This window comes from Hemiscyllium ocellatum, chromosome 9, assembly GCF_020745735.1.
Source record: "Hemiscyllium ocellatum isolate sHemOce1 chromosome 9, sHemOce1.pat.X.cur, whole genome shotgun sequence".
Taxonomy (NCBI): Eukaryota; Metazoa; Chordata; class Chondrichthyes; order Orectolobiformes; family Hemiscylliidae; genus Hemiscyllium; species Hemiscyllium ocellatum.
In genome coordinates this window covers 61,359,186-61,385,534 of record NC_083409.1, presented here as the reverse complement: position 1 = coordinate 61,385,534, position 26,349 = coordinate 61,359,186, and the positions used below count along the sequence as shown (strand labels likewise).

General features: G+C 40.2%; 1 protein-coding gene across 1 annotated transcript in view; it reads left to right on the top strand.

The window, feature by feature from the left end:
* Window positions 1-17,670: 17,670 nt before the first annotated feature.
* The window catches only part of ankrd13c (ankyrin repeat domain 13C), a 99,611-nt gene continuing 90,932 nt past the window's right edge, over window positions 17,671-26,349 (top strand). Inside the window, exon 1 of the mRNA XM_060830408.1 lies at window positions 17,671-18,372. Within this exon, the coding sequence (XP_060686391.1) occupies window positions 18,084-18,372 (289 nt within the window). The 5' untranslated portion in view covers window positions 17,671-18,083. The remainder of the gene's footprint in view (window positions 18,373-26,349) is intronic.

Below are 26,349 nucleotides of genomic sequence, written 5' to 3'. Positions count from 1 at the left end.
ATTTGGACATGTACTGCTACTCCCCTCTTATTGTTTGGTGAAAACCCTGGATCTTGTTGATCTATTATTTTTGCAAATCTTCACTCATTTCTTCAGTAATTCAAATGAATTCATTTTTTTTTGTAGTTGTAAGTTTTAAAGTTATTTTAGCTCAAGTATGATTTGGCAAACTTACATTTTCTATTTCATTATATTTGGCAAGTGTGGTAAACCATGTACAATCTTTTTATGAAGTATTGTAGAAAGAGGTATAATCTTAACATTTCATCTTAAGTAACATTCTTTTGACCTTTGAAAACAAAAAAAACTTGAAGGTTTTATACATTCAGGGTTATTAGGGGGTTTCAGCAAGGACGAATGATGTTTGCCTAATTTCTCAGTGAACTACCTTTCATTTCTGGTACAGTGTACTGATTAAGGAGTTATTGGTCTTTGTGGTCTATTGATCTTCACAAGTCATGAACTGGGAACTAATAAAAAGGAAAACAATTCTAAGAACTTTTGGAACCATTCTTTGGCAATCTAAATTCTGACACCTAGAAGTGATCTGTTTCAGGCAAGGTCCTCAGGTCATTTATCCACTGTAGACAGTTCTACAGATGCTTTTGTGAATTTCCAATTTCAGTTTCAAACTGTCTAACAATTTCTTTATATCCTTCTTGACCTATACTCACAAACTTACCTTGAATCACTTCCTTCAAAATGCCTTAGCGTTTAGCCAGTACAAACTTGTTAATTCTTCATGATGTTAATTTATAATCTTTTGCCCTCCACCATTGAGAGAACATCTTCAATGCTTTGTCTTCTGTCCAGCTGATCCATTCCATCTTCCTCCAGAACTATGTTTTACAGATTTCAATCTCTGGATGTCCACTTTTTTCCAAGGTCTACATTTCAGTTCCATAAACACCAAGCTATTGTCATTTTCTAAAGAACTCTACTCATGCTAATGCTCAGCAATTCTTTGTTTGGAGAATGCATTCTTTTATATTGCTATTCTGGTTTTGATTTCTATATGGTAATAACCATCATCGAACAAAATGTGTCTCAGGTACTTAAAGTAATCGATGGTGAATTAACTATTTATATACAGAACTGGCTTAAAGCTAGAGGACAGAGGGTAGAGATGGAGGGTTGTTTTTCAGACTAGAGGCCTGTGATCAGTGGTGTGCCACAAAGACTGGTGCTGGGTTCACTGCTTTTTGTCACTTATATAAATAATTTTGTTGTGAACATAGGAGATACGGTTAGTAAGTTTGCGGATTACACCAAAATTGGTGGTGTAGTGGACAGCAAAGGTTACCTCAGAGTACAACAGGACATTGATCAGATTGGCCAGTGGGATGAGGAGTGGCAGATGGAGTTTAGTTTAGATAAGTGTGAGGTGCTGCATTTTGGAAAGGCAAATTAGGACAGGACTTATACACTTAATGATTAGGTCCTGAGGAGTGTTGCTAAAGAAAGAGATCTTAGAGTGCAGTTTCACAATATGTTAGTTAATTATTCTCTGTTATACTTTAAGAAATAAATTTGTTAATTTTTACTTTAAATAGTTCTTGGCCACTCGAATTTTTACAGATTACTGCATAGGATAAACCTTTTCTGTGTTGCTAGTTTTAAATTAAGTAGAAGGGTTTACCCTCTGTCGTAATACCGATAAAACCCCCCCAAAAAATTCAAATTTCAAAATCAGCCAGCAGTCAACTCTTCTTATATCTTCCTCGGTAGATTTGCTCTCCAGGTCTGTGTTGAAGGTTTTCTCTGCAAACTCCTTCTCTAGACAGGCACCTTTCAGAGAGTTCTGACTAACAGCCTACATTTGTTGGTATTTTGGCAGTTCTACCTCAAATATTCAATTTTTCCCTGGTTTTATGCCCCCAAAGCATTGAATTGGGTCATATGCTTTTAATATTGTCAATATACTAAATTCAAACTTGATTGGAGTTTGTTGGTTTTTGGGGCATAATTTAAACTGTTGGCCTAATTTGAATTCTTTTGTTTTGAGGCAACCAGCTACACTAGCTGCTGGACCAAAAGGTTACATTGTATTTTGTTCAGAATACATGATGCTGTCAGATAGTTCTGCTAGCTTTTAACTTTTTTAATAATCTTCATAACACGTGTAACATAGAAGATTGGAGCCGGAGGAGGCTATTTGGCCCTTTGAGCCTGCTCTGCTATTTATAATCATGGTTGAACTTACAACTCAATAACCTAATCCTGCTTTCTCCCTGTAACCTTTGATCCCATTTGCCCCAAGTGCTAAATCTAGCCACCTCTTGAATACATTAAATGTTTTGGCATCAATTACTTATGGTAGTAATGAATTCTAAGGGCTCACCACTCTTAGGGTAAAGAAATGTCTCCTTATCTTCGTTCTAAATGGTCTACCCCAAATCCTCAGACTGTGACCCCTTGTTCTGGACACACCCACCATTATGAACATCCTCCCTGCATCTAGCCTATCTGGTCCTGTTAGAATTTTATAAGTCTCGATGAGATCCCCCCTCATTTGAATGAACTCCAGCGAAAACATTTCTAACCTAGTCAATCTCTTCTCATATGTCAGTCCCTCAATCCCCGGAATCAGCCTGGTAAACCTTTGCTGCACTCCCTCAACAGCAAGAGTATCCTCAGAAAAGGACTCGAAAACTGCAAATATGCTAAATGTAACCAAGGCCCTGTATAACCGCAACAAGAAATCTCTGCTTGTGTACTTGAAACCTCTCGCAATGAAGGCCAACATACTAGTTACCTTCTTTAACACCTGCTGCACCTGCATGCTCACCTTCAGCGACTGGTGCATGAGGACACCCAAGTCTAAGTGGACACTCCCCTCTCCCAATTTACTGCCATTCAGGTAGTAAACTGCCTTCTTATTTTTGCTTCCAAAGTGATTAACCTCAAATTTACCCAAATTGCACTGCAACTGCCATTGATTTGTCCACTCACCCAGCCCGTCCAGATCATGCTGAACAATCACTGCATCCTAATCACAGTATGGAAAGTGCTGCCAGAGAAAGTGGTGGAGGCTGGTACAACATTTAAAAGGCATCTGGATGGGTATATGAATAGAAGGGTTTAGAAGGATATGGACTGAATGCTGGCAAGTGGACTAGATTTATGTAGGATAACTGGTCAGCATGGGTGAGTTGACTGAAGGGCTTGTTTCTATGCTGTATAACACTATGATACCTGTTCCAGCTGTTGACCAGTTACTTTGACCTCTGTTTTCTCTCCATTATTTTACTGATTTTAAAAACTTCCATCTAGTTAACATTCATGTTTATTCCATAATTTTTCTCCACTTAAATCATTCTATTTGTAGATCTTCTGCTATGCTAGCCACTAGGATCTGGAATTTTGTTACCAATTAACTTCCTATTGTGACACCATTCTCTGCTTCATCTAATGTTCCTTTTTCAAGATATGTATATTGATGTTAAAAGAACAGTTGTGATAGTAGACATCCTTGTTTCACCTTACATGTGATTACTCCAGGCTTAGTTTCACCAAACACTGTCTTGATTGTCGCAGTCCATCCCATTCGTACAGCGACAAAAATTTTTTGTCTATCAAAGCAACTCGAATCACCTCCAGCAGTTTAAATTGTTTTTGCTCGTTTACTTGGATGAAGATTTCTTTCAAAATCTATAAAGCCTGTGTACACTTCCTGGAATCAGTGTGTCTTTTGTATAATACTCACCATTGCCATATCTTCTCTAGTTCCTCAACCCTTCCTTAAAACTGCATTTCTCACAGTCAATGTAACAAATTGCATTGGCTTGGATGTTTACCATTCATTTGGACGCATATATAATCAAAGTTGTGAAAGTCTACACATTTTGTAGTATTTGCCTTTGTCTCCAAGTGAACCATTATGAGCCTCAATTCTCCATTTGCATACCTCCTTTCTCAAGTGAATTAGTTCTCTTCTTGCCTGCTTTCAAGGTCCTTTGGATTTCTGGAGAACCTCCATCATAGCCAAATTTCCCATGCTTAGGATTCTAAGCAATGGCTGACAGTGGAATTAGCACATTTTCTGTCATGATGGTGAAACAGCTTGAACCTCAAAAGAAAATAGTAGAGGATCCTTATGGGCAGGGACTTACATTTCTTTTAAGGACCCATGAGAAAGACAATTGGATATCATCTCAGGTATTTTTTTTCCTTCAGTCATATTACTTATTGTTGACACAACTGTAAGGTTTAAAACTAAAGGTATAAAAGGAACCAATAAAATGGTGTCATGTTTAGGAGGATAAGGTCTCCCTGGTTAGCAATGTGCAAAATCTTTATGGAAAATTTGGTGGGAAAGAAAAATTGTATTGCAAACACAAGATGAGAGATGGGGGAAAATATCAAGGGAGTAACTGTAAGGAGTACTTCCTGAACACTCTCTGTACAATAGACGAAGAGATTGTGGTGATTTTGAACGTTGAGTAGTTGATTCTGCCAAAAAGATATTGCTATATTGTTGGTGATAAAATAGTGAAGTGTAATGATGATAATTGATCAACATAGTTAGTGATAAGACTGCTGAAGATGGTGCTCCCTGCTGATCCAGTGGTGAATGCTCAGATGAAAATGCAGTTTGAAGTTATCGACTGGATATGAGAAACAGCAAAGGAGTAATAGTAGAGTCATAGAGATGTACAGCATGGAAACAGACCCTTTGGTCCAACTCGTCCATACCATCCAGATATATGAAATTAATCTAGTCCCATTTGCCAACATTTGGCCCATAGTCCTCTAAACACTTCCTACTTATATACCCATCCAGATGCCTTTTAAATGTTGTAATTGTACCAGCTTCCACTGCCTCCTCTGGCAGCTCATTCCATACAGACACCACCCTCTGCATGAAAAAGTTGCCTCTTAGCTCCCTCTTTAATCTTTCCCCTCTCCCCTTAAACTTATGCTGTTTAGTTTTGGTCCCCAACCCAGGGAAAAGACCTTGTCTATTTACCCTTTCCATGCCCCTCATGAATTTACGAACTCTATAAGGTCACCTCTCAGCTCCTGATGCTCCAGAGGAAAAAAAAACGCTCACCTATCCCTGTTGTTCAAATATTCCAATGCCGGCAACGTCCTTGTAAATCATTTCTGCACTTTTTCAGATTAAACAACACAATTCCTATAAACAAGGAAACCAGAACTGAAAACAAGATTCTAAAAGTGGCCTAACAAAGGTTTCGTAAAGTCGCAATCTGACCTCCCAACTCCTATACTAAATGCATTGACCAACGAAGTCAAGCATTCCAAACACCTTCCTCATCACTCTGTCTGCCAGTGATTCCACTTTCAAGGAACTATGCACCTGCATCCCCAGGTCTCTTTGTTCGGCAACACTTCCCAGGGCCCTACCACTAAGTGTATATGTACTGCCCTAGTTTGCCTTACCAAACTGCAGCACCTCACATTTATCTAAATTAAACTCTATCTGCCACTCCTCAGTCCATGGGCCCACTTGAGCAAGGTCCAATTAGATTCTGAGATAATCTTCTTCCCAATCCAATCATGCCATTTATTTTGGTGTCATCTGCAAATCTATTAATCACACCTCCTATATTCACAGTCAAATCATTTATATCTCCTGTAAGAGAAGCTTGGAGGAAATGGAAAGCAAACTGGAAAATGAAATTTTGCAGCAAACTTCTATTTGGAGGTATTTGGATTTCTTTTTAAATGTTAATGGTCTCAACCAATACAAGCTTTGAAACCACAGATTCCATCACGACACAAAGTACATTTGTGGAAGAATGCTCTTGTATGTATTTCAATTACTTTTGTATGGTCGGTTGCTGTTCTTATAAATATGTGGTTGCAAAATGTACTTCAGTTTAGCAAGCATATCATGCACTAATATCGCATATAAAACTTGGCAAATATGTAAAAATTAAGCCTTTTTGCAATCATAATTCTGAAATTGATATAAACATTATCCTAAATTAATATATTAGATTTTAAAAAAACTTAAATAGATGCTTGGCCATGAGTATTGATATGAAAAACATGATGGACTAATTCGTAAAAATGATTAATTTAAAAGAAAATGACAGAAACTTTATTAGATTTTTACTTTAACTTCAGCAGAAAATCAACTGAAATCCCACTTACAAGCATACACAGGTTTCTCCAAAGAGGGTGGTGTTTGTTGATGAGAAGAATTGCACAGAAAATACCTAATTGTGAGAGTGCACATTTCATGTTCTAGTTAAAAGCACAAGCATGGTAATGACTTATTTTGAGAACAACTCACCCACAGTCAAAATCAACCCAAACGATTGTGGAATTTTATGTACAAATTATATTTTGAGCAAATTCATGTTCCTACAATGTTTTGTACTCGAAGTTGACTCCACCCATAAAACTAGTCATGCATCCAGGGTTATGTAATTAATCACCAATGGGAGATGCCACTTATTGTGCCTGTTTGCAAGTCTTAAGGAGGTTTTAAAAATTAATCTTTTTAGGCACAAAGTCATTATTAAAATGTACTTAGAAACTCACTATTGTACCCCATTATAATTAGTTGTAGATTCTCTATTTTAAAAAGTAACCTTCAAAGAAAGACTGCGTAATCCAAAATGGAGGATGGGAAAAAATTTCTGGCTGTAACAGGCTGCTTCTTTTTTGAAGTATTTTAGGTGTTGCAGGTGATTTCCTTGAATCTCAGGAACAACAATTACTGTTTTATATGCTTTGCATTGTTTTGGAACTTTGGAGAAAAAAAAGTCAAAACAACAGCAGTTTTAAAAGGGAGAGGAACAGACAAAGGAAGCACATGGTGGGGTCAGTGGAGGAGAGAGTGAGAGAAAGAAACTGACAGAAAGAAACTGACAGAGCAGTGAACCTGCACAGTTACTGTCTTTGCTGTTTGAACTCATATATCGCTGGACATCGGAGTGCATCTGGGAAAATTGACAAACAGTGAAATTCACACCTAATCTTGGAGGACCTGTTTGTGAGAGGTCACAGCTCAGAAATAGAAGTGAATATTTAAGCATAGCCTTACAGCAAGTTTGCAGTAGTGAGTAGAGTGGGTTCTTTCTTGATTATATGTTTTATTGAGATATGTCTCTTGATTAAACTTAAAATATAACTTCTTTTAATAAATATTTTTATTGAAAACCTTTTTAAATATTTTACAAAACATTTACATACAAAGAAAAAGAATAACATCATCACAACAAAAAAAGCACTACAAAAAAAGGCCTTAGCACAGTACCATTGTTAATGAACAATCTACTATTCCACCAAAACAAACATATCTACTCAACTTAAACTAAACTGCAGGTATACTAAATAAATACTAAATTAAACTAAATTTAAATAACTCCGAACCCCAGAGGAAAGGCATTTAATCGATTGACCCAATAATCGATTATCTGAATGTAATAGTGCCTGCCCATCTCGTTCAGATAATTGAGGTTCCCCTGTAACCACCAATTCACTCAAGATCTTCCCCCTTGCCCATAAGGGGCACCCCTCCCAATCCTTACTACCATCTTAACTCCCTCCAGCTGAGGCCTTGCCCTAGCCCCAGGCAATTCACAAATGAAGAAAACGTGTTATTTACATTCTGAAAGTTAATAATGGATACCGAACCCCCCTCTTCCAATCATCTTAGTCACGGATGTAGTCACTCCAATACAAAATCAGGAGGACAGCACTAAGAAAAGGGGAACCCTAGATAGTACCAACCGACCAATATATAAAACAATTCCAATTTTACAATTTTAAAACAAACTGTACATATAAAACCAATAACCACAAAAAAGGGAAAGGGGGAGAGAGAAGTAGAAAGGGGGGTAATAAAAAAAACCATTGTCTGCAATAATGACCCCTCCCCTCCCACTCCAGCTCATTTCAAAGACTGCACAAAGTTCTTCGCCTTTTCTGCAGAGTCAAAGTTAAATACCGTTCCCCTATGGGCGCAATGCAACATGGCCAGGTACCTTAAGGAGTGCTGAATATTTAGGTCCCATAATTCTTTTTGACATCATCAAATGTTCTCTTCTTAATCAAGGCTCCTGAAAAGTCCTGAAAAAATATTATCTTTGAGCCTTTATACATTAAAACTTGTGAATTCCTTCCCAATGTTCTTGCTGCTTCCACTATTAACTGTTTTTCTCTATAATGCAGGAGCTGCATTATGACTGCGCAAAGATATGGATCTGGCTTGGGCTTGCGCATTGCGATCTGGTGAGCACGCTCCATGCTTACCAGGCCTAACTCCAAGTCCAGCCCCAGGAACTTCAGGAGCCATCCCTGCAGAGAGCCAACAAGGTTCTCGCCACCTTCCTCGTGTTCAGGGGAGACTCATGATTTGTAAGTATTTCCTTTTATTTTTGTTTTCTAGGTCATCGACTTGATCCTGAAGGATCCGAACCTGGTCTTCCAGCATTCGCATTCTTCCTCCCGAGACCTCCGCTATGGTCACCAATGCCGGATCCTCTATTCCACTGAATCCTCTCCTCCTGCTTTGTTCCATCACCTGGATTTCCTGCACATGTTTTTTTAGCATGTCAGACAGTGGCTCAGCTACTGCTTGAATCCACTCTTGGAGTTTGGTAAACTCTGAGAGTAAGTGCTGCTGTCCTGCTGGATCCAAAGGGTCATCCTGGGAGACTGAGCACTGGCTGCAGGCACCCCCAATGCAGTAGGGGAGTATCCGGTCTGCTGTCCTCCTTTAGGCCCCTTTCTTTTACTGGACTTCATCCCGGCAATAAAGCTGTCCCAGACGATTTCATCAGCTCCAAATGTTCAGTAAGTTTAAATTAATACTTTTTTCTCCTGGGGGTGGTTGATAAGTAGGGGTAAAGGTCCAGCTTGCCTGGCGATATGGCACAGAGCCCAGCACAGCAGACCACTTAGAATGGCGCCATCTTGGATCTCCGTAACTATTAATTTAACTTGGAGCAATGCTTTGTAGAGAAATAAGATGGAGTTATTTTCTGGGTCTGTAGATTGTGAAGGAGCAAAAATGGCCCTCAGTAGAGTGATATGCTCTTCTTGTCAGATGTGGGAGTTTAGGGAGAGTTTACAGGTTACTGAGGATTGTATCTGCACTAAATGCCTTTGGTTGCGAATCTTATAAGATCGAATGGATCAGTTAGAGAGACACTTAGAGGCAATGACGAATTTACAACAGCATGGAAATATGATGAATGACAGTTATAGGAAGGGGGAAAAAGTCGCAGATACAGTCACATAGATGGATTAACTCCAGGAAACGTAAGAGAGGGAGGCAGTTAGTGCAGGTGTCTTCTGTGGCTATCCCCATTTCAGGCAAGTATGCTGTTTTGGAAAATGTAGGGATGATTGAATTTTCAGGTGAATGTAGCATGAACAGCCAAGTTTCTGGCATTGAGACTGGCTCTAATACAATGAGGGGTACATCGGATTCCAAGAGATCAATTACATTAGGGGACTCTCTAGTCTGAGGTACAGACAGGTGTTTCTGTGGCCAGCAGTGAAAAATCAAAATGGTGTGTTGCTTCCCTGGTGCCAGGATCAAGGATGTCTCAGAGAAGGTGCAGAATGTTCTCAAGGGGGAGAGGGGCCAGCAGGAGGTTATTGTACACTTTGGAACCAACGACATTGGAAGGGAAAAGGGATCCTGAAGGGAGATTACAGACAGTCAGGCAGGAATTTAAAAAGCAGGTCCTCGAAAGTAGTAATATCTGGATTACTCCCAGTGTTACGAGCTAGTGAGGTCAGGAATTGGAGGATAGAGCAGCTGAATGTATGGCTAAGGAGCTGGTGTCTGTGAGAAGGATTCACACTTTTGGATCAATGAAATCTCTTTCTGGGGTAGAAGTGATCTGCACAAGAAGGACAGTTTGCACCTAAATGGGAAGGGGACAAGGAGTTTTGCTAGAGCTACTCGGGAGGATTTAAATAGAAAGGTGAGGGGGGGGCTGGGACCCAGGGAGACAGTGAGGAAAGAGATCAATCTGAGACTGGTACAGTTGAGAACAGAAGCGAGTCAAACAGTCAGGGCAGGCAGGGACAAAGCAGAGAACGAGGTATAACTGATAAATTAAACTGCGTTTATTTCAATGCAAGAGGCCTAACAGGAAAGGCAGATGAACTCAGGGCATGATTAGGAACATGGGAGTAGGATATCATAATAATTACAGAAACATGGCTCGGGGATGGATAGGACTGGCAACTGAGGTGGCTCAATGGTTAACACTGCTGCTTTGCAGTGCCAGGGACCCAGGTTCGATTCCAGCCTCGGGTGAATGTCTGCATGGAGTTTGCACATTCTCCCTGTGTCTACGTGGTTTTCTCCCCATAGTCCAAAGATGTGCCGGTTAGATGAATTGGCCATGCTAAATTGCCCATAGTGATAGGTGCAATAGTAGGGAGTAGGTGAGTGGGTGGGTTACCCTTCAGAGGGTCACTGTGGACTTGTTAGCCCGAAGGGCTTTTTTCCGTACTGTAGGGAATCTAATGTTCCAGGATACAAATACCACAGAAAGGGAGGCGGGAGTGGCGTTTTGATAAGGGATAGCATTACAGCTGTACTGAGAGAGGATCTTCCCGGAAATATACCCAGGGAAGTTATTTGCGTGGAACTGAGAAGTAAGAAAGGGATGATCACTTTATTGGGATTGTATTATAGACCCCTGAATAATCAGAGGGAAATTCAGAAACAAATTAGTAAGGAGATCTCAGTTATCCATAAGAATAATAGGATGGTTATGGTAGGGGATTTTAACTTTCCAAAAATAGACTAGGACTGCCATTGTGTTAAGGGTTTAGATGGAGAGGAATTTGTTAAATGTGTACAAGAAAATTTTCTGATTCAGTATGTGGATATATCGACTAGAGAAGGGGCAAAACTTGACCTACTGTTGGGAAATATGGCAGAGCAGGTGACTGAGGTTTCAGTGGGGGAGCACTTTGGGGCCAGTGATGGAAAATAGTGATGGAAAAGGATAGACCGGATCATAAAGTTCAAGTTCTAAATTGGAGAAAGGCCAATTTTAACTTCATTAGGCAAGAACTTTCTTGCACCCCTGGGTGGCAAATGTTCACAGGTAAAGGGACGGCTGGAAAATGGGAAGCCTTCAGAAATGAGATAACAAGAATCTAGAGAAAGTATATTCCTGTTAGGGTAAAAGGAAAGGCTGGTAGGTGTAAGGAATGTTGGATGACTAAAGAAATTGAGGGTTTGGTTAAGAAAAAGAATGAAGCATCTGTCAGGTACAGACAGGATAGATCGAGTGAATCCCTAGAAGAGTATAAAGGCAGTAGAAGTATACTTAAGAGGGAGATCAGGAGGGAAAAAAGGGATATGAGATAGCTTTGGCAAATAGAGTTAAGGAGAATCTAGAGGGTTTTTACAAATACATTAAAGAGAAAAGGGTAACTAGGGAGAGAATAGGGTCCCTCAAAGATCAACAAGGCAGTCTTTGTGTGGAGCCGCAGAAAATGGGGGAGATACTAAACGAGTATTTTGCATTAGTATTTACTGTTGAAAAGGACATGGAAGATATAGAATGTAGGGAAATAGATGGTGGCATCTTGAAAAATGTCCATATTACAGAGGAGGAAGTGCTGGATGTCTTGAAATGCATAAAGGTGGAAAAGTCCCCAGGACCTGATCAGGTGTACCCGAGAACTCTGTGGGAGGCTACAGATGTGATTGCTAGGCCTTCTAGTGAGATATTTGTATCATCAATAGTCACAGGTGAAGTGCCTGAAGACTGGAGGTTGGCTAACATGGTGCCACTGTTTAAGAAAGATGGTAAGGACAAGCCAGGGAACTATAGACCAATGAGCCAGATGTCGGTGGTGGATAAGTTGTTGGAGGGAATCCTGAGGGACAGGATGTACATGTATTTGGAAAGGCAATGACTGATTAGGAATAGTCAACATGGCTTTGTGCATGGGAAATCATGTCTCACAAAGTTGATTGAGTTTTTTGAAGAAGTAACAAAGAGGATTGATGCGGGCAGAGTGGTAGATGTGATCTGTATGGACTTCAGTAAGGCGTTCAACAAGGTTCCCCATGGGAGACTGGTTAGCAAGGATCTCATGAAATACAGGGAAAACTAGCATTTGGATATAGAATTGGCTAAAAGGTAGAAGACAGAGTGTTGTTGGAGGGTTGTTTTTCATACTGGAGGCCTGTGAGCAGTGGAGTGCCACAAGGATCGGTGTTGGGTCCACGCTTTTTCATCATTTATATAAAAGGTGTAGTTAGTAGATTTGCTGATCACACCAAAATTGGAGGTGTAGTGGACAACGAAGAAGGTTACCTCAGAATACAATGGGATCTTGATCAGGTGGGCCAATGGGCTGAGAATTGGCAGATGGAGTTTAATTCAGATCATTGTGAGGTGCTACATTTTGAGAAGGCAAATCAGAGCAGGATTAATCACTTAATGGTAAGGCCCTAGGGAGTGTTGATGAACAAAGAAACCTTGGAATGCAGGTTCATAGCTCCTTGAAAGTGGAGTCACAGGTAGATAGGATAGTGAAGGTGGCATTTGGTGTGCTTTCCTTTCTTGGTCAGAGTACTGAGTACAGGCGTTGGGAAATCATGTTGCAGCAGTACAGAACATTGGTTAGGCCACTGTTGGAATATTGCATGCAATTCTGGTCTCCCTCCTATCGGAAAGATGTTGTGAAACTTGAAAGTATTCAGAAAAGATTTACAAGGATGTTGCCAGGGTTGAAGGATTTGAGCTATAGGGAGAGATTGAATAAGTGAGGGTTGTTTTCCCTGGAGTGTCAGAGGCTGAGGGGAGACTTTATAGAGGTTTACAAAATCATGATGGGCGTGAATAGGATAAATAGACAAAGTCTTTTCCCTGGGGTGGGGGAGTCCACAACTAGATGGCATAGGTTTAGGGTGAGAGAAGAAAGATATAAAAGACGCCTAAGGGGCAATGATTTCATGCATAGGGTGGAATCAGCTGCCAGAGGAAGTGGTAGCGGCTAGTACAATTGCAACATTTAAGAGGCATTTGGATGGGTATATGAATAGGAAGGGTTTGGAGGGATATGGGCTGGTGCTGGCAGGTGGGACTAGATTGGGTTGGGGTATCTGATCAGCATGGACGGGTTGGACCGAAGGGTCTGTTTCTGTGCTGTACATCTCTATGACTTTAATTATCAAAAGCAGAGCTCTAGATGTGGACTAGATATTGTTTAAAACGTTTATTTTTGTGACAAACCCATTTCAAATGTATTAATCAACAGTCTTATCACACTTAAATGTGAAAGAATATTTTATAAAACATCTTTAAAGGTTCACCCTCAACACTTGCCCAACTGACTGAATTATAGCACATTTTACATTCAGCATTATGCAGATACATGGAATATAGCTTTCATGAAACATCTCAAAACTAGCACAATTTCAGGGCAGCAGAGTGGCTGTAGGCATGAAGTGGAGCGGGCTGGAGGTCTGACTGGAGCGGGATGGCCATTGCGATGTACGCCTGACCTGAGTGGGGCAGCCAGCGGGAGAGTTATACAGCATGGAACAAATCCTTTGCTCCAACTTGTCCGCACAAACCAAACATCTCAGTCTGACCTAGTACCATTCGCCAAAATTTGGCCATATCCTTCAAAACCCTTCCTTTTCATATACCCATCCAGATGCCTTTTAAATGTTAATTGTACCAGCCTCCACCACTTCCTCTGACAGCTCATTCCATACACGCACCACCCTCTGCATGAAAAAGGTGCCTCACCGGTTCCTTTTAAATCTTTTCCCTCTAACCTTGAAGTCCTTTAGTTTTGGACTCCTCTACTCTGGGGAAAACACCTTGACCATTTACCGAGCCATGCCCCTCACCATTTTATAAAACTCCAAGGTTACCCCTCAGCCTCTGACACTCCAGGGAAAAAAGCCTGAGCCTATACAGCCTCTCCCTATAACTCAAACCTTCCAGTCCTGGCAACATCCTTGTAATCTTTTCTGCACACTCAAGTTGAACAACATCATTCTTACAGAAAGGTGACCAGACTTCTATGCAGTATTCTAAAAGTGGCCTGACAAATGTCTGTAGAGCTGCAACATAATGTCCCAACTTCTATATTCGGTGTTCTGACCAATGAGGGCAAGTGTGCTAAATGCCTTCTTCATCACCTTGTCTACCTGCGACTCCATTTTCAAGGAACTATGTAACTGCACTCCAAGGTGTTTAGTTTGACAACACTCTCCAGGGTCCTACCATTAACTATATATGTTCTGCCCTAGTTAAGTTCAGTTTGAGATGAAAGCAGTGCATCGTCAACTCCTAGTTTTAAGCACAACAACCAAAGTTCTATAGTTCCCAATTGATGGTACCTGATGATCTGAGAAGGTACTGAATTCATTACATCCTTGACAAGCAAAGACAAAGTCAAGTAAAATTTCTTCAGAAAAGAATCAAGAAATGAATCAGAAGGCTAGGGTTAAAGAGAAGAAATCAGAAGACTAGGGCTCAGAGGGGGATGTATTTTGTGAAGCAGTAGAGAAAACGTTCGAAGTTAACAATAGTTTGGAAGGCAGTTACCAAGGTCAGTAGATTCAATTAAAAAGCATCAACTTTAGAAAATGATAAAAACTTTTGTAAGGAAAGAATGTTGGAGAACAAAGAAAATAGGCAAAGAAGAATGTGGAAACTGAAAAACATTAATTCACCTTGTTATTGTATTGTAAATTTAACAATAAACAGACTGACTAGGAATGAGAGTGTTGATGTGTGAAGGAGTGCACAGAAATGTAAGAACTGCATTCTTTGTTCACAGATTAATTGTCTAATTTTTATTAAGCTTTTACTGAAATGCTTGTAAGATGGCTGCCTCCAATGAATGTGTCTCATACTAGATGTCACATCACTAGAGTAAGTCAAGAGGTACATTGGTACAAACTGCATTTCTACCCCAAACATCCCAGTTTTCAAACATAGCATAGCATGCTTTATCATGTATATTTGAATTACCCATATTATTTAATATACACATAGCTTTCTTCGTGTGATAACAGAGGGAGATATTAGGCTAGCAGCATTATTGCTAGACTATTAATCTAGAGATGAAAATGTGTTGCTGGTTAAAGCACAGCAGGTCAGGCAGTATCCAAGGAACAGGAAATTCGACGTTTTGGGCCAGAGCCCTTCATCAGGACCCCGAAAAGTCGAATTTCCTGTTCCTTGGATGCTGCCTGACCTGCTGTGCTTTAACCAGCAACACATTTTCAGCTCTGATCTCCAGCATCTGCAGACCTCACTTTTTACTATTAATCTAGAGACCCAGATAATGTTCTGGGAACCTGGGTTCAAATCTCACCAGATTTGATGGTGAGGTTTGAATTCAATAAAAATCTGAAACAAAGAGTCTCATGATGACCATGAAACTATTGACAATTGTCAGGGAAAAATCCATCTGGTTCACTCATGTCCTTTAAGGAAGCTCCTGTCCTCACCTGGTCTGGCCTACATGTGACTCCATGTCCACAGCGCTGTGGTTGACTCTAACTGCACTCTGGACAATTAGGGATGGTTAATAAATGCTGTTTTAGCCAGATATATATCCACATGCTATGAATTAATTAAAAAACATAATTATTCATGTCAGTCTTTTCATATGCCTTGCACATGTAGTCTTTAAATGGTGCTGGTCTTTTAACATTATACACGCATGGTTTTAGCTTTTATTTGCATGATGTTCTTTTCCAGGGCAATGGTGTTTTCATTATTTCTGTGGTATCCACTGTTGTTCCATTTCCGTTGTTGGATTGCTGTGGACCTCTGTCTTACAGTTGATCTAAGGACTGTGCAGTTGGTGAGCGCGCATATTGCTAATAAGCAGTTTGCAGTTTAGGAATACCTTCTCCAATTGTGCATGTGTCTGCAGATATCCTCAAAGATGACCAAGCTTCCAGATGATTTCCACTTCAACATACCATCTTATTTCCATTTCAATGTTTCTGTTGCATGACTGCATTGTTCCAGCAAGCTTCAGTGCAAGCTCAAAGCACAACATCTCATTTTCTGCTTGGGGACCCAAAATCCTTGAGGAATCAACCTGATTCCATCCTTTCATGTTTTTTTTAACCTAGCCTAGACCTAGTCCTGGTATGACATGGGTTGCTTTTAGCAGTCACCCATTCCTACATACCACATTTTATGGGTTGCATTCAGCTCATTTTCTCATGCTTGGCTCTTATTATCTCTTATTTATCTTTTCTACTATCCTGGCTTGCTATCTACAATCTTCTTGTTACCTACCGCTTTCATATCTCTCTCTGGGCTCCATCTCCACCTATCTACTCACTTCTCTCCGCCGCCACTTTGGCTTCAGCATAAATACCAGTCTTTACTAGATACCAACAGTTCTGAACAAGAGTTAATGGCCCTGAAATGTTAACCTTGCTTTCTTCCCACAAATGCTGCTGACATGCTGAGTTTCTCTAGCAATTTCTGGTTTTGTTGCAGGTATGTCTGGTTGCTCATATCCATCGTGTGTAATTGTCATCATTGGCAATCACTTACTAACAAGTATGATTGTCCACATTGGAAATTCTGTGTCACTGGTCATGGATTCTGTTGGTCATTGTGTTGTTGATGAGCCCGATCCAAGAGCTGTATCACCCTGATCACATGTTTGGCAGGTGTTTCTGGGAAGTGGAAGTGGTCCCTGGCTTGAGAAAATTAAAGAAAAAATAATGTAGAACGATAAAACAACAAAAAAATCTGGAATTAAGAATTTACTGATGACCATTGTTGGTTGTCAGAAAAATCCATCGTGGTTATACTAAAGTCCTCCAGAGAAGAACATCTGCCATTTTTACCTGGTCTGGCTTATACGAGACTCCAGATCCACAGCAATGAGCCTCTAGGCAAGTAGTGAAGGGCAATGAAGGCTGATGTCCTGTCAATGATTTTTTTTAAAATTGTCACTCCCGCCTGTTACAGTAATGAAGTAACGAAGAATACATGGGAAAAGAATATCAAAGACCAATACGGCAAAGATGACGTTAACAGAATTAGAATAAGAAAAAGCAAAGGCATTTTCGGAGCAGGAGAATGGACGTTTCGGGCAAAAGCCCTTCATCAAGAACATTCAGAGCTATTCTAGATGTAGTATAGTTGACCAACGTGCAGTATAGTTGATCATCTTAAATCCCACATTTGCCGATCATTGAATGCGTAAAACTTAAATTCAAAGCATTTATGCACCTGAGATCATTTAGTAGAATTTTGTGAAGACCACTGACGGTGCGAGGAGTTCAGCGAACTCTGTTCCTTCGCCTCTGTGTGTAAATTCCAGTTGACCATCGCCGTGTGTGTATTTGTGTATGTTTCAGTATAGTCACACCTCATCACTTCCCATCCCAACACCAGCATCCCAGTGTGAACATGTCCCCTTAGCGTTGGAAACAGTTGGCATTGTCTGGGTAAAACGCAGCGTTCGTCGCCTATTTCGTTTTTCTCCTGCCGCTAACTAGCTGTGGGTGTGGGGTTTTGTTAACTGTTATTTTGTATGATACAGAGATCATGTCTAAACACGTGACCTCTCCAGCCTTTCCCAGGGCGGGGGAGAGGAGCAAACACGTCGTTGCCTTGGTTGTCATAGTGACCACGCCACGCGACAATCGGCACTTGGGAAAGATCGCGATAAAATTAAAGGCCGCGCAAAACCTCGCGAGATTTAACGGAGGGAGTGAGGGAAGAAAAATGGCGGGTTTGTCTTGAGTACAGATTGAAGAGTTTGCGAAACTGGATAGTGGCTCTGGTGAACAGTGGCCGTTCTACTTTTTAAACCTGCTCCTATTTATTTTGCTTTGAAGCCATCTTTGGTGTCTCTTTTCTTTCCTCGCAGTGAGTCTGCCAAGTGATTCCTGTGTTCCTTCTGGCTCTCGGTGCCGTCCCCACCCCTCCAGGCCACTGTGTTTTTCTTTCCTATGTTACCGCAGCCTCCGAGCCCCGCGTTTGACTGCCCTACATGTCGTTGTGTGGTCGTCGCGGCGGAAAAGCAGCTGAGAGTGCGCCCTTTAACCTCCGAATCTCTGCGAGGTCCGCGGCAGCTCTACTGCCGCCGTCCCTTTTACTGTTTCTCTCGTCGTCATGACAGGAGAGAAAGCGGAAAGGATTTCCAACGGCCGTTCGGTGCGTAGGGATCACAGGCTATTCAAAGAGGAGGCTGGGGCTGAACAGGACGACGAGGCGGCAAGGACTAAAAACCGGGCTAAGCTCTTTACGAATCACAAATTGATCAAGAGCCCGACTTTGACCACGGAGGCGTCCACGACTAGAAATGAGGATTTCCCAGTCCACGAGTGCGTCTTTAAAGGCGATATCCGTAGATTATCGTCATCGATAAGGACACACAATATAGCTCAAAAAGATCTCCACGGTAAGTTTTTTTTTGTTACAATAATCTCGGCCTATTGAGATACCAGTTGCTCCAAGCATTGATTGCAAACTGAAGTTGAGTAAATATGCATTCTTGGATATTACGAAATCTGGTTTTTTTTACAAACGAAATTAGGCAATAATAACTATCTTTCCTCCTTTTATCATTTCCTATGCCCAGATTTCAGCTTAAATTTACGATATAAGGTTGACTAAACAGTTCTTCCTGCGTGAGAAAAATACAGAATCTGTTTAGTTACCTGGTCTTATGCTTAAATCTTTAAGAACTTTGGAGTAACGGCTGTGGTTTTTATAGTCATCGAACGTACATTTTACAATCGTGCTTACTTTTGTACAGATCCATTAACAGTACGCTGTGACACATAAGCCTGTATTGTGTTAGCAAAACTGTAAAGGAGATTTGGTTCAAGTTTTAAACACTTTTGTGTGTATTTACAAAGCAAAGAGCAACTGCGAGAATTCACAAGTGTATTTTAATCACCGAGATGACCTAGTTTTGAGTGGATATTCCTGCTGTTTTCGTTCAGATATATTGAAATATTTCATTACTGGTAAAGCTCACTCTATGAAATAATAGAATCTAACTGTTTAATATTTCAACAAAATAAAATGAGGCTATTCACTTTGACAGCTTTTCAAAAGAACTTTTCTTATTCTGAATCGAGAAACATTTACAGACTTGAAATTTAAAGGACTTGTAAAGTTGAGTTTCTGGAAGCTATGTATCAATAGTTTTTGCCATCTTTCTAGGCTGTGTTCTGCTCCATGACCTAATAAATTGAAAGTCACCTTGTTGTTCCTCTTTCTTATACTAGTTACTTTTAAAACTGTTTTCTGATTCTCAATCATTGGAAACAAAGTACGTAAGGGGAAACCATTAAAACTAGGATTTTAAACATCCCTAAATCTCTACCCCAACCTCACTTGCTGAAATGACTGCAAATTTTGTTTCTTTAGCATTTCCATAGATCTGATATCTATTTTTATTCTGGTCAATCATTTTAGTAAACTTTCTGTACACTTACTTAAAATGCCATAATGTTGCAAAGGCTGACTTTGCTAGCTGTTCATCACTGAATCAGCTATTTGCTACATGTTTACGTGCAGATGAGCTTTTGCACTGAAAATTGAGGTTATTAATGTCTAAATAAGAGTTCCTTCTATAGAAGAGCTAGTACCCTTGGGATTAGGAAAAAGAGTATTTTACTAACCAATCTGTTAGAATTGTTAACATCTTTCACAAAGAGTGGGAATCATTAATTTGATGGTAAATTAGGGTGTAGGTTTGATATGCAGACATTTCATTACCTGGCTAAGTAACATCATCAGTAGAGACCTCCAAGTGAAGCAAAGCTGTTGTCTCCTGCTTTCTATTTATGTTTGTCTTGGATGGGGTTCCTGGGGTTTGTGGTGATGTCTTTTCCAGTTCTTTTTCTGAGGGGTTGATAGATGGCATCTAGATCTATGTGCTTGTTTATGGCGTTGTGGTTGGAGTGCCAGGCCTTGAGGAATTATCTGGCAAGTCTTTGCTTGGCCTGTCCCAGGATAGATGTGTTGTCCCAGTCGAAATGGTGGTTTGTTTCATCCGTGTGTAGGGCATCATCAACAACACACACTCTCTCACAGGCATAAAGTTCACCAAGGAGGAAGAAATTGACAACAAACTCGCATTTCTGGACGTCACAGTAGAAAGAAAGGACAAAGGAGAATTACAAACCTGCATATACAGAAAACCGACAAACGCTGACCAAATACTCAACTACACCAGCAACCATCCCAACACACACAAACGAAGCTGTATCAGAACACTATTCCAACGAGCCACCACACACTACAGTACAGACGAACTTCGAAAAACGGAGGAGAACCACCTATATGACGTATTCAAGAAGAACGGATACTCAAAAGGCACAATGCGCAGATTCTTCAAGAACAAACCACGACAAGCAGACAAAACCCAGCCAGAAACACTAACCACCTTACCATATATCAAAGAAGTTTCATAAATGACAGCCAGACTACTGAGACCCCTCAGAATCCTAGTAGCACACAAGCCCACCAACACTCTCAAACAAAAACTAACAAACTGAAAAAACCCAGTACAACCCATGGACAAAATCTACGTATCTACGAAATTCCATGCAAGGACTGCCACAAACACTACATAGGACAAACCAGAAGAAAGTTAGCCACCAGGATACACTAACACCAGCTAGCCACAAAAAGACACGACCCCCTCTCCCTCATAGCCCTACATACGGATGAAACAAAACACCAATTCGACATGGGACAACACATCTATCCTGGGACAAGCTAAGCAAAGACATGCCAGAGAATTCCTCGAGGCCTGACACTCCAACCACAACGCCATAAACAAACACACAGATCTAGATACCATCTATCAACCCCTCAGAAAACAAACAGGAAAAGACATCACCACAACCGCAGGAACCCCATCCAGGACAAGCATATAAATAGAAAGCAGGAGACAACAGCTTTGCTTCACTTGGAGGTCTCCAGTGATGGTGTTACCTAGCCAGGTAATGAGACGTCTGGATAGCAAACCTACACCCTAAACCTCAACCTGAGCTACAAACCTTCACAAAGCTTGATGGTAAATAATGTGAAAGATGGGAAAAATGGAATGGAGTAGATGAACCTGTACATAAACCCAAAATTTTAACTTTGAAATCTTCAGCAATAAACCTGAAGGGTTGGGACTCCACTCTTTCAAATTAAATATGCCAACTATATTTTGCAGTATTTAAGTCTTATTGTGACAAAGAAAATTCACGTATGCATTGGTGGACAAGACCAAACTTTTTTCCCAATGTCTTTAGTGGCTATCAAGTAAATTTCCTAACTTCGCATTCCTTTAATTTCAATTTAGAGATATCTATGTAGTGAGGTTTGTGGAGGAGTAGTGAACAATTTCCATGTTTGACAGCACATTGTATGAATGCTCTTCAAGATATTCTGTGATAGTTTTGCTACTATTTCTACTACAAAATATAGTATATTTACAACACTTTGGCCAGGAGCTACTGTTTGGTACCTAGCCATTGATTGATCAAGATTTAACATTACTTCCTTGCTTTTTGTACTCTTGTGCATTCATCATTTTTTTTTTGTGTAATGTCAATTCCATGTGCTTTTAGATGCCCTTCTAAACTTGTCCTGCCAGGCTCCTCTGTTCTGAACTACTTAGTTTATCTTGTTGCTTTTCATTTTTGTTCTACCAAGATATGTATTTCAGAGCAATCCAGTTAATGGACACTCTTGCATAGTTAGGGTAAAGTTTTGGTACTTTGGTAATCACTTTGCATCACCTCCAAAATTGTTCCTAGACCTTCACCTTCTCCACACAGTGCCAGTATACCCCATCATCTTCAGATGTGCCTTTGTTTACCAACCACAAATTTTTCATTGATCGTGTGCTCATCTCTAAATGCAATTTGACCTTTAGGCCTCATTGCAATTCAACAGACTCTATCTTTTAAGCTGTCTTTATTCATTCACATGATATGTTTCTGCATGTGCCTAATTGATTTTCAGAAAAAGGTGATGAATTACTGCCTTGTATTGATGTAATTCACGTGAGGAAGAACCAACTTTTTGTTCAGATCTAAGTCCTGCAGTTCAGAACTATTGAGCTGTGATTGGTGGAGGACAATCAAAAAGTAACAGCTGGATGGATCTCTACAAATACCCTCATTCTCAGTGATTGGGGAGCCAAATATATTAGTGCAGAAAGATGAGGCGGAAGCCTTTGCAATTGTCATCTGCCACAGGTAGCCAGCGTATAACCGAGTTGTGCATCACAGATGCATGTTTGATCAGACTGAAGCATTCACAATTTTTCAATGAAAATGCTGTGTGGAGGATCCATTTCAGCCACCTCCAGAGATCTTTAGCATCTTGGATGTTTGTTTTCAGCCAATTAGATTCACTCCATGTGATCTCAAATGACTGGAGGTGCTTGGTACTGCAAAGGCTGGCAACGTTTCAACTATTCTAAGGAGTTAAGCTACAGAGTTTTGCTGTGCCTGTAGCCAAACTGTTTCGGTACATCTATAACCTGGCATCTACCTAACAATGTGGGCACATGTGCGCGCACACAAAACGTGGCCAGTCTCTGCTAGTTGAAGTCAAACCTAGTATAAAAGATGATTGTGGTTGTTGGAAGTCAATCATCTCAGCTCCAGAATATCTCTGCTGGACTTCCTTCAATGGACTCACCTAGGTGCAACCATCTTCTGTTTCATTAATATCCTCCCCTCTATCATAAGGTCATGGGAATGCTTGCTGATTTGTTCATTGCATTGCACAACTCCAATACTGAAGCAGTCCGTGTTGAAATGCTGCAAAACCTGGACAGTATCTAGGGTTGGGCCAAAAAGGTGACAAGTGACATTTGCTCCACACAAATGCCAGGAAATAGCTCTCGCTCCGAGAGAATCTATTGCCATCACTGAAATGCCCATCATCCACACCCTGGTGTTTACCATTGATTCGAAAATGAACTGGACTAGAAAGCCTGTCCACCATGTAAAAGTCAGGAGTGTAACAAAATGCTACCCACTTGTAGGTTTGAGTGCTCTTCCAACAACATGCAAGAAGCTAGACGTTTTCAAGGACAAAGCAGTTTGCTTGATTTGCACAATATCTACAAACATCCGCTCCCTCCAATACTACTCCACAACCATGTAGATGATGATGATCAACAAGATGCTTAGCAGAAATTCACCAAGGCCCCTCGGGCCACACTTTCCAAACCCATGGCGCTACCATTTAAGGAGGCGGTAAATTGGCATATACAAACACCTCCACCTGCAAATTGCTGTCTATTTACCTATCTATGCTTGATGATTTTATAAATCTCTAAAGTCACTCTCCGCCTCTGACACTCAAAGGAAAACAGCCCCAGCCTCTGTTCGTATTTAGTTGTGGGAGTTGGAGGTTGCTGGCTGGCTAGCATTTTATTGTTCGTCCTTAGTTGCCCTTGAGGTGGTGGTGAGCTGCCGCCTTCAATTGCTGAGTCTGCCTGCTAATGTATGTTGTATGTAGAACCTAGACACTTAAATTCTGATGAGCAATTCAAGCTGCATCTTATTTCAATATTTTTCAATGATAGCTAAATGCTTGATTGGTTGAGAGATAATGATTTGGAGATGCCAGTGTTAGACTAGGGTGTACAAAGTTTAAAAATCACACAACACCAGGTTCTAGTCCAATAGATTTAATTGGAAGCACATTAGCTTTTGGAGCGTTGCTCCTTCATCAGGTGGTAATGGAGGGCTCAATCCTAACCGAATTTATAGCAAAAATTTACAGTGTGATGTAACTGAAATTATACATTGAAAAATTGATTGTCTGTTAAGCCTTTCATCTGTTAGAATACTGTGATAGTTTTACTTCTTTCATGTGTAAATCACAAAACTTTTTAAAACATTGCATTCTCAGGTTAGCTGTTAACAATGATGATAGCTAGACACTATGTTGAATGAATGTGTTGGCCCCCTGTGTTCTATCTATGCCATGATGTTTAGATTGATTTTAATCTAAAAAGTGAGATAATGGAGTTCTACGTGAATGTATGCATTTTTTGAGCAAAGTACAATGTAACCCTGAAAGTACAAATTCACCCTACAAAATAGGTGTGCATGTGGGTCTTTGGGTTGAGGGTTGTGAGTGTCTTAAGTCTGTGAGGGTGTGTGTGTGTGCGTGCGCATCTTTCTCGGGTATTTGGAATCCTTGTCTTGAATTTATTTCCATCTATTTTTGCCCAAAATACACTTTTCTAATAGTAGAACAAGTTGTCAACTTCTGGACTAGATCCCTCCTAATTGTTAAATCTAGTCCAGTCTTATTGAGCTTTAAAGTTTTAAAACAACTATTTTGAAATCCTGTGTAGAGATTCTTCCTTTTTCTTTTAAGTGTTTACTGATAATCCTACTGCAAAATTTTATGCAATTTATTTTAATGCTCACTTTTCTTTCTCTAGAAGAGAGAGGAATTGGAGGGGTGATTGAAAGCTCAGTTACAAATATTGCTTTGAGCTTTCCTCAATAAGAAGGAGCTGTGAAAGAATTGTACAACAGAAAAGAGGTTCATGAAAGCTGCCCTTAGGATAGAAGAAAAGTAGATTGTCCCAAGGGGCAGAATTTTACAAAAAACTTATTGAAAGGTGTGTTACGTTAAGCCCATGAAGGGATTTGAAATCCATTGTAAAAACTATTTTGGTGGCCTGCAGGGATAGAAATAATGGATGTATCCAAGAAACTCCAATTTAACCAAAATACAGTTTGAAGCTTTTATGAAGTGGAGGAAATGCAAAGAGAAAGTTTTGAATAGTTGAGCCTGGAGGTAACAAATGCAGTGGTGTTTGTGCAAAGAGTGGAGATTAAAATTATGATCATGCTAATACATCGAATTTAGAAGTACACCCCGGATCATAGAAGAACCTTACATTGTACATAATTTCTCTTCTTGTTCAACATTTAACTTCAGGCTAAGCATTTGTGGTGAGCACTTGAATATATAGCTTCAGTTGTCTTCATGTTTAAGTTGAAGAAAGTTAATCCTTTTTGAGTTAGCTCTGCTGCTTGATAATAGCATGCTTTATCTGATTGTATTGACTTCATTTCCTGTCTCTCCCGTCCCATAATCCTTGATTTCCTTGTCTGAATAATCTATCTAGCTCAGGCTTAAAAGTTAAGAGTCAGCGTCCCCAGTTTTCTGGGGAAGAGAATTTTGCTGACTAATTAGCTTTTTTTTAAAACAGAAGTCTTTTTTTTCATCTGAAGAGAGTCCTCTCATTCTTGCACTTCATTCCTATAACTGATCCTTCCCAGAAGAGTCCTGTGATCTGCTTAATCAAGCAACATTAGGATCATGGAAATCTCTCATTCTCAACTCCTGTGCTTAGATGATTTGAGTTGGGAACCATGTGTTCTGTGTCAAAGTTTGCAGATGACACTAAGATGAGTAGTAGAGCCAGGTTTGCAGAGGGATATAGGTAGTTTTGAGAGTGGACGAAGTTCTGGTAGATAGAGTACTATTTGATAAATGTGAAGTCATTTGTTTTGGGAGGAATAGCAGTAAGAAGGACTATTATTTCAATGGTTTTAAAAAAGTTGCAGTATGTTGCTGTGCAGAGACACCTGGATGTCCTTGTCCATGAATCACTGCAGAAAGTTAGTTTGCAGATGCAGAAGGTAATTAGGCCAACAAAATTTTGTTCTTCATTGCTAGAGGGATTGAGTTTAAAAGCAGGAAGGTTACATTATAGCTGTATAGGGTGCTAATGAGGCTACACTTGGAGTACTGCATCTCCTTACTTGAAAAGATGTATTGGTACTGAAGGGGATGCAGAGGAGATTCACTAGGTTGAGGGGGTTGGCATATGAGGAGAGACTGAGTAGACTGGGATTATATTTATTGGAATTTAGAATGAGTTGGGATCTCCAAAGAAATCCAATTATGAAGGGAATAGATAAGATAGAAATAGAGAGGTTGTTTCCACTGGCAAGTGAAACTAGAACAAGAGGGCAGAGCCTCAATTGGAGGTTTGGGGGGCGGCGAAGACTTGGGTTATGAATCTGTGAAATTCCATGCCCAGTGAAATGGTTAAGGATTCCTTGTTAAATGGAGTCTTTGAACAGTAAAGGAATTTAAGGTTATGGTGTGAGGGTGGCTAAGTGGAACTGAGGCCATCAAAAGATTATTGAATGGTGGAGTAGGCTCGAAAGGCCAGATGGCCTACTCCTGCTCCTGGTTCTTATGTTCGCTGTTCTAATTTTAAGGTAAGTTATCATCCCAAGAATGAGTTAAGTGCATAACCTTTCAAGTGCTTGCAGCAAAATTAAATGTCCTTTGATTTTTCAAATAAGGAGACCAAACTCTGCATAATACTTGTGTTGTGGTCTCACCAAGGCCATAAGCAGCTGCAGTAAAA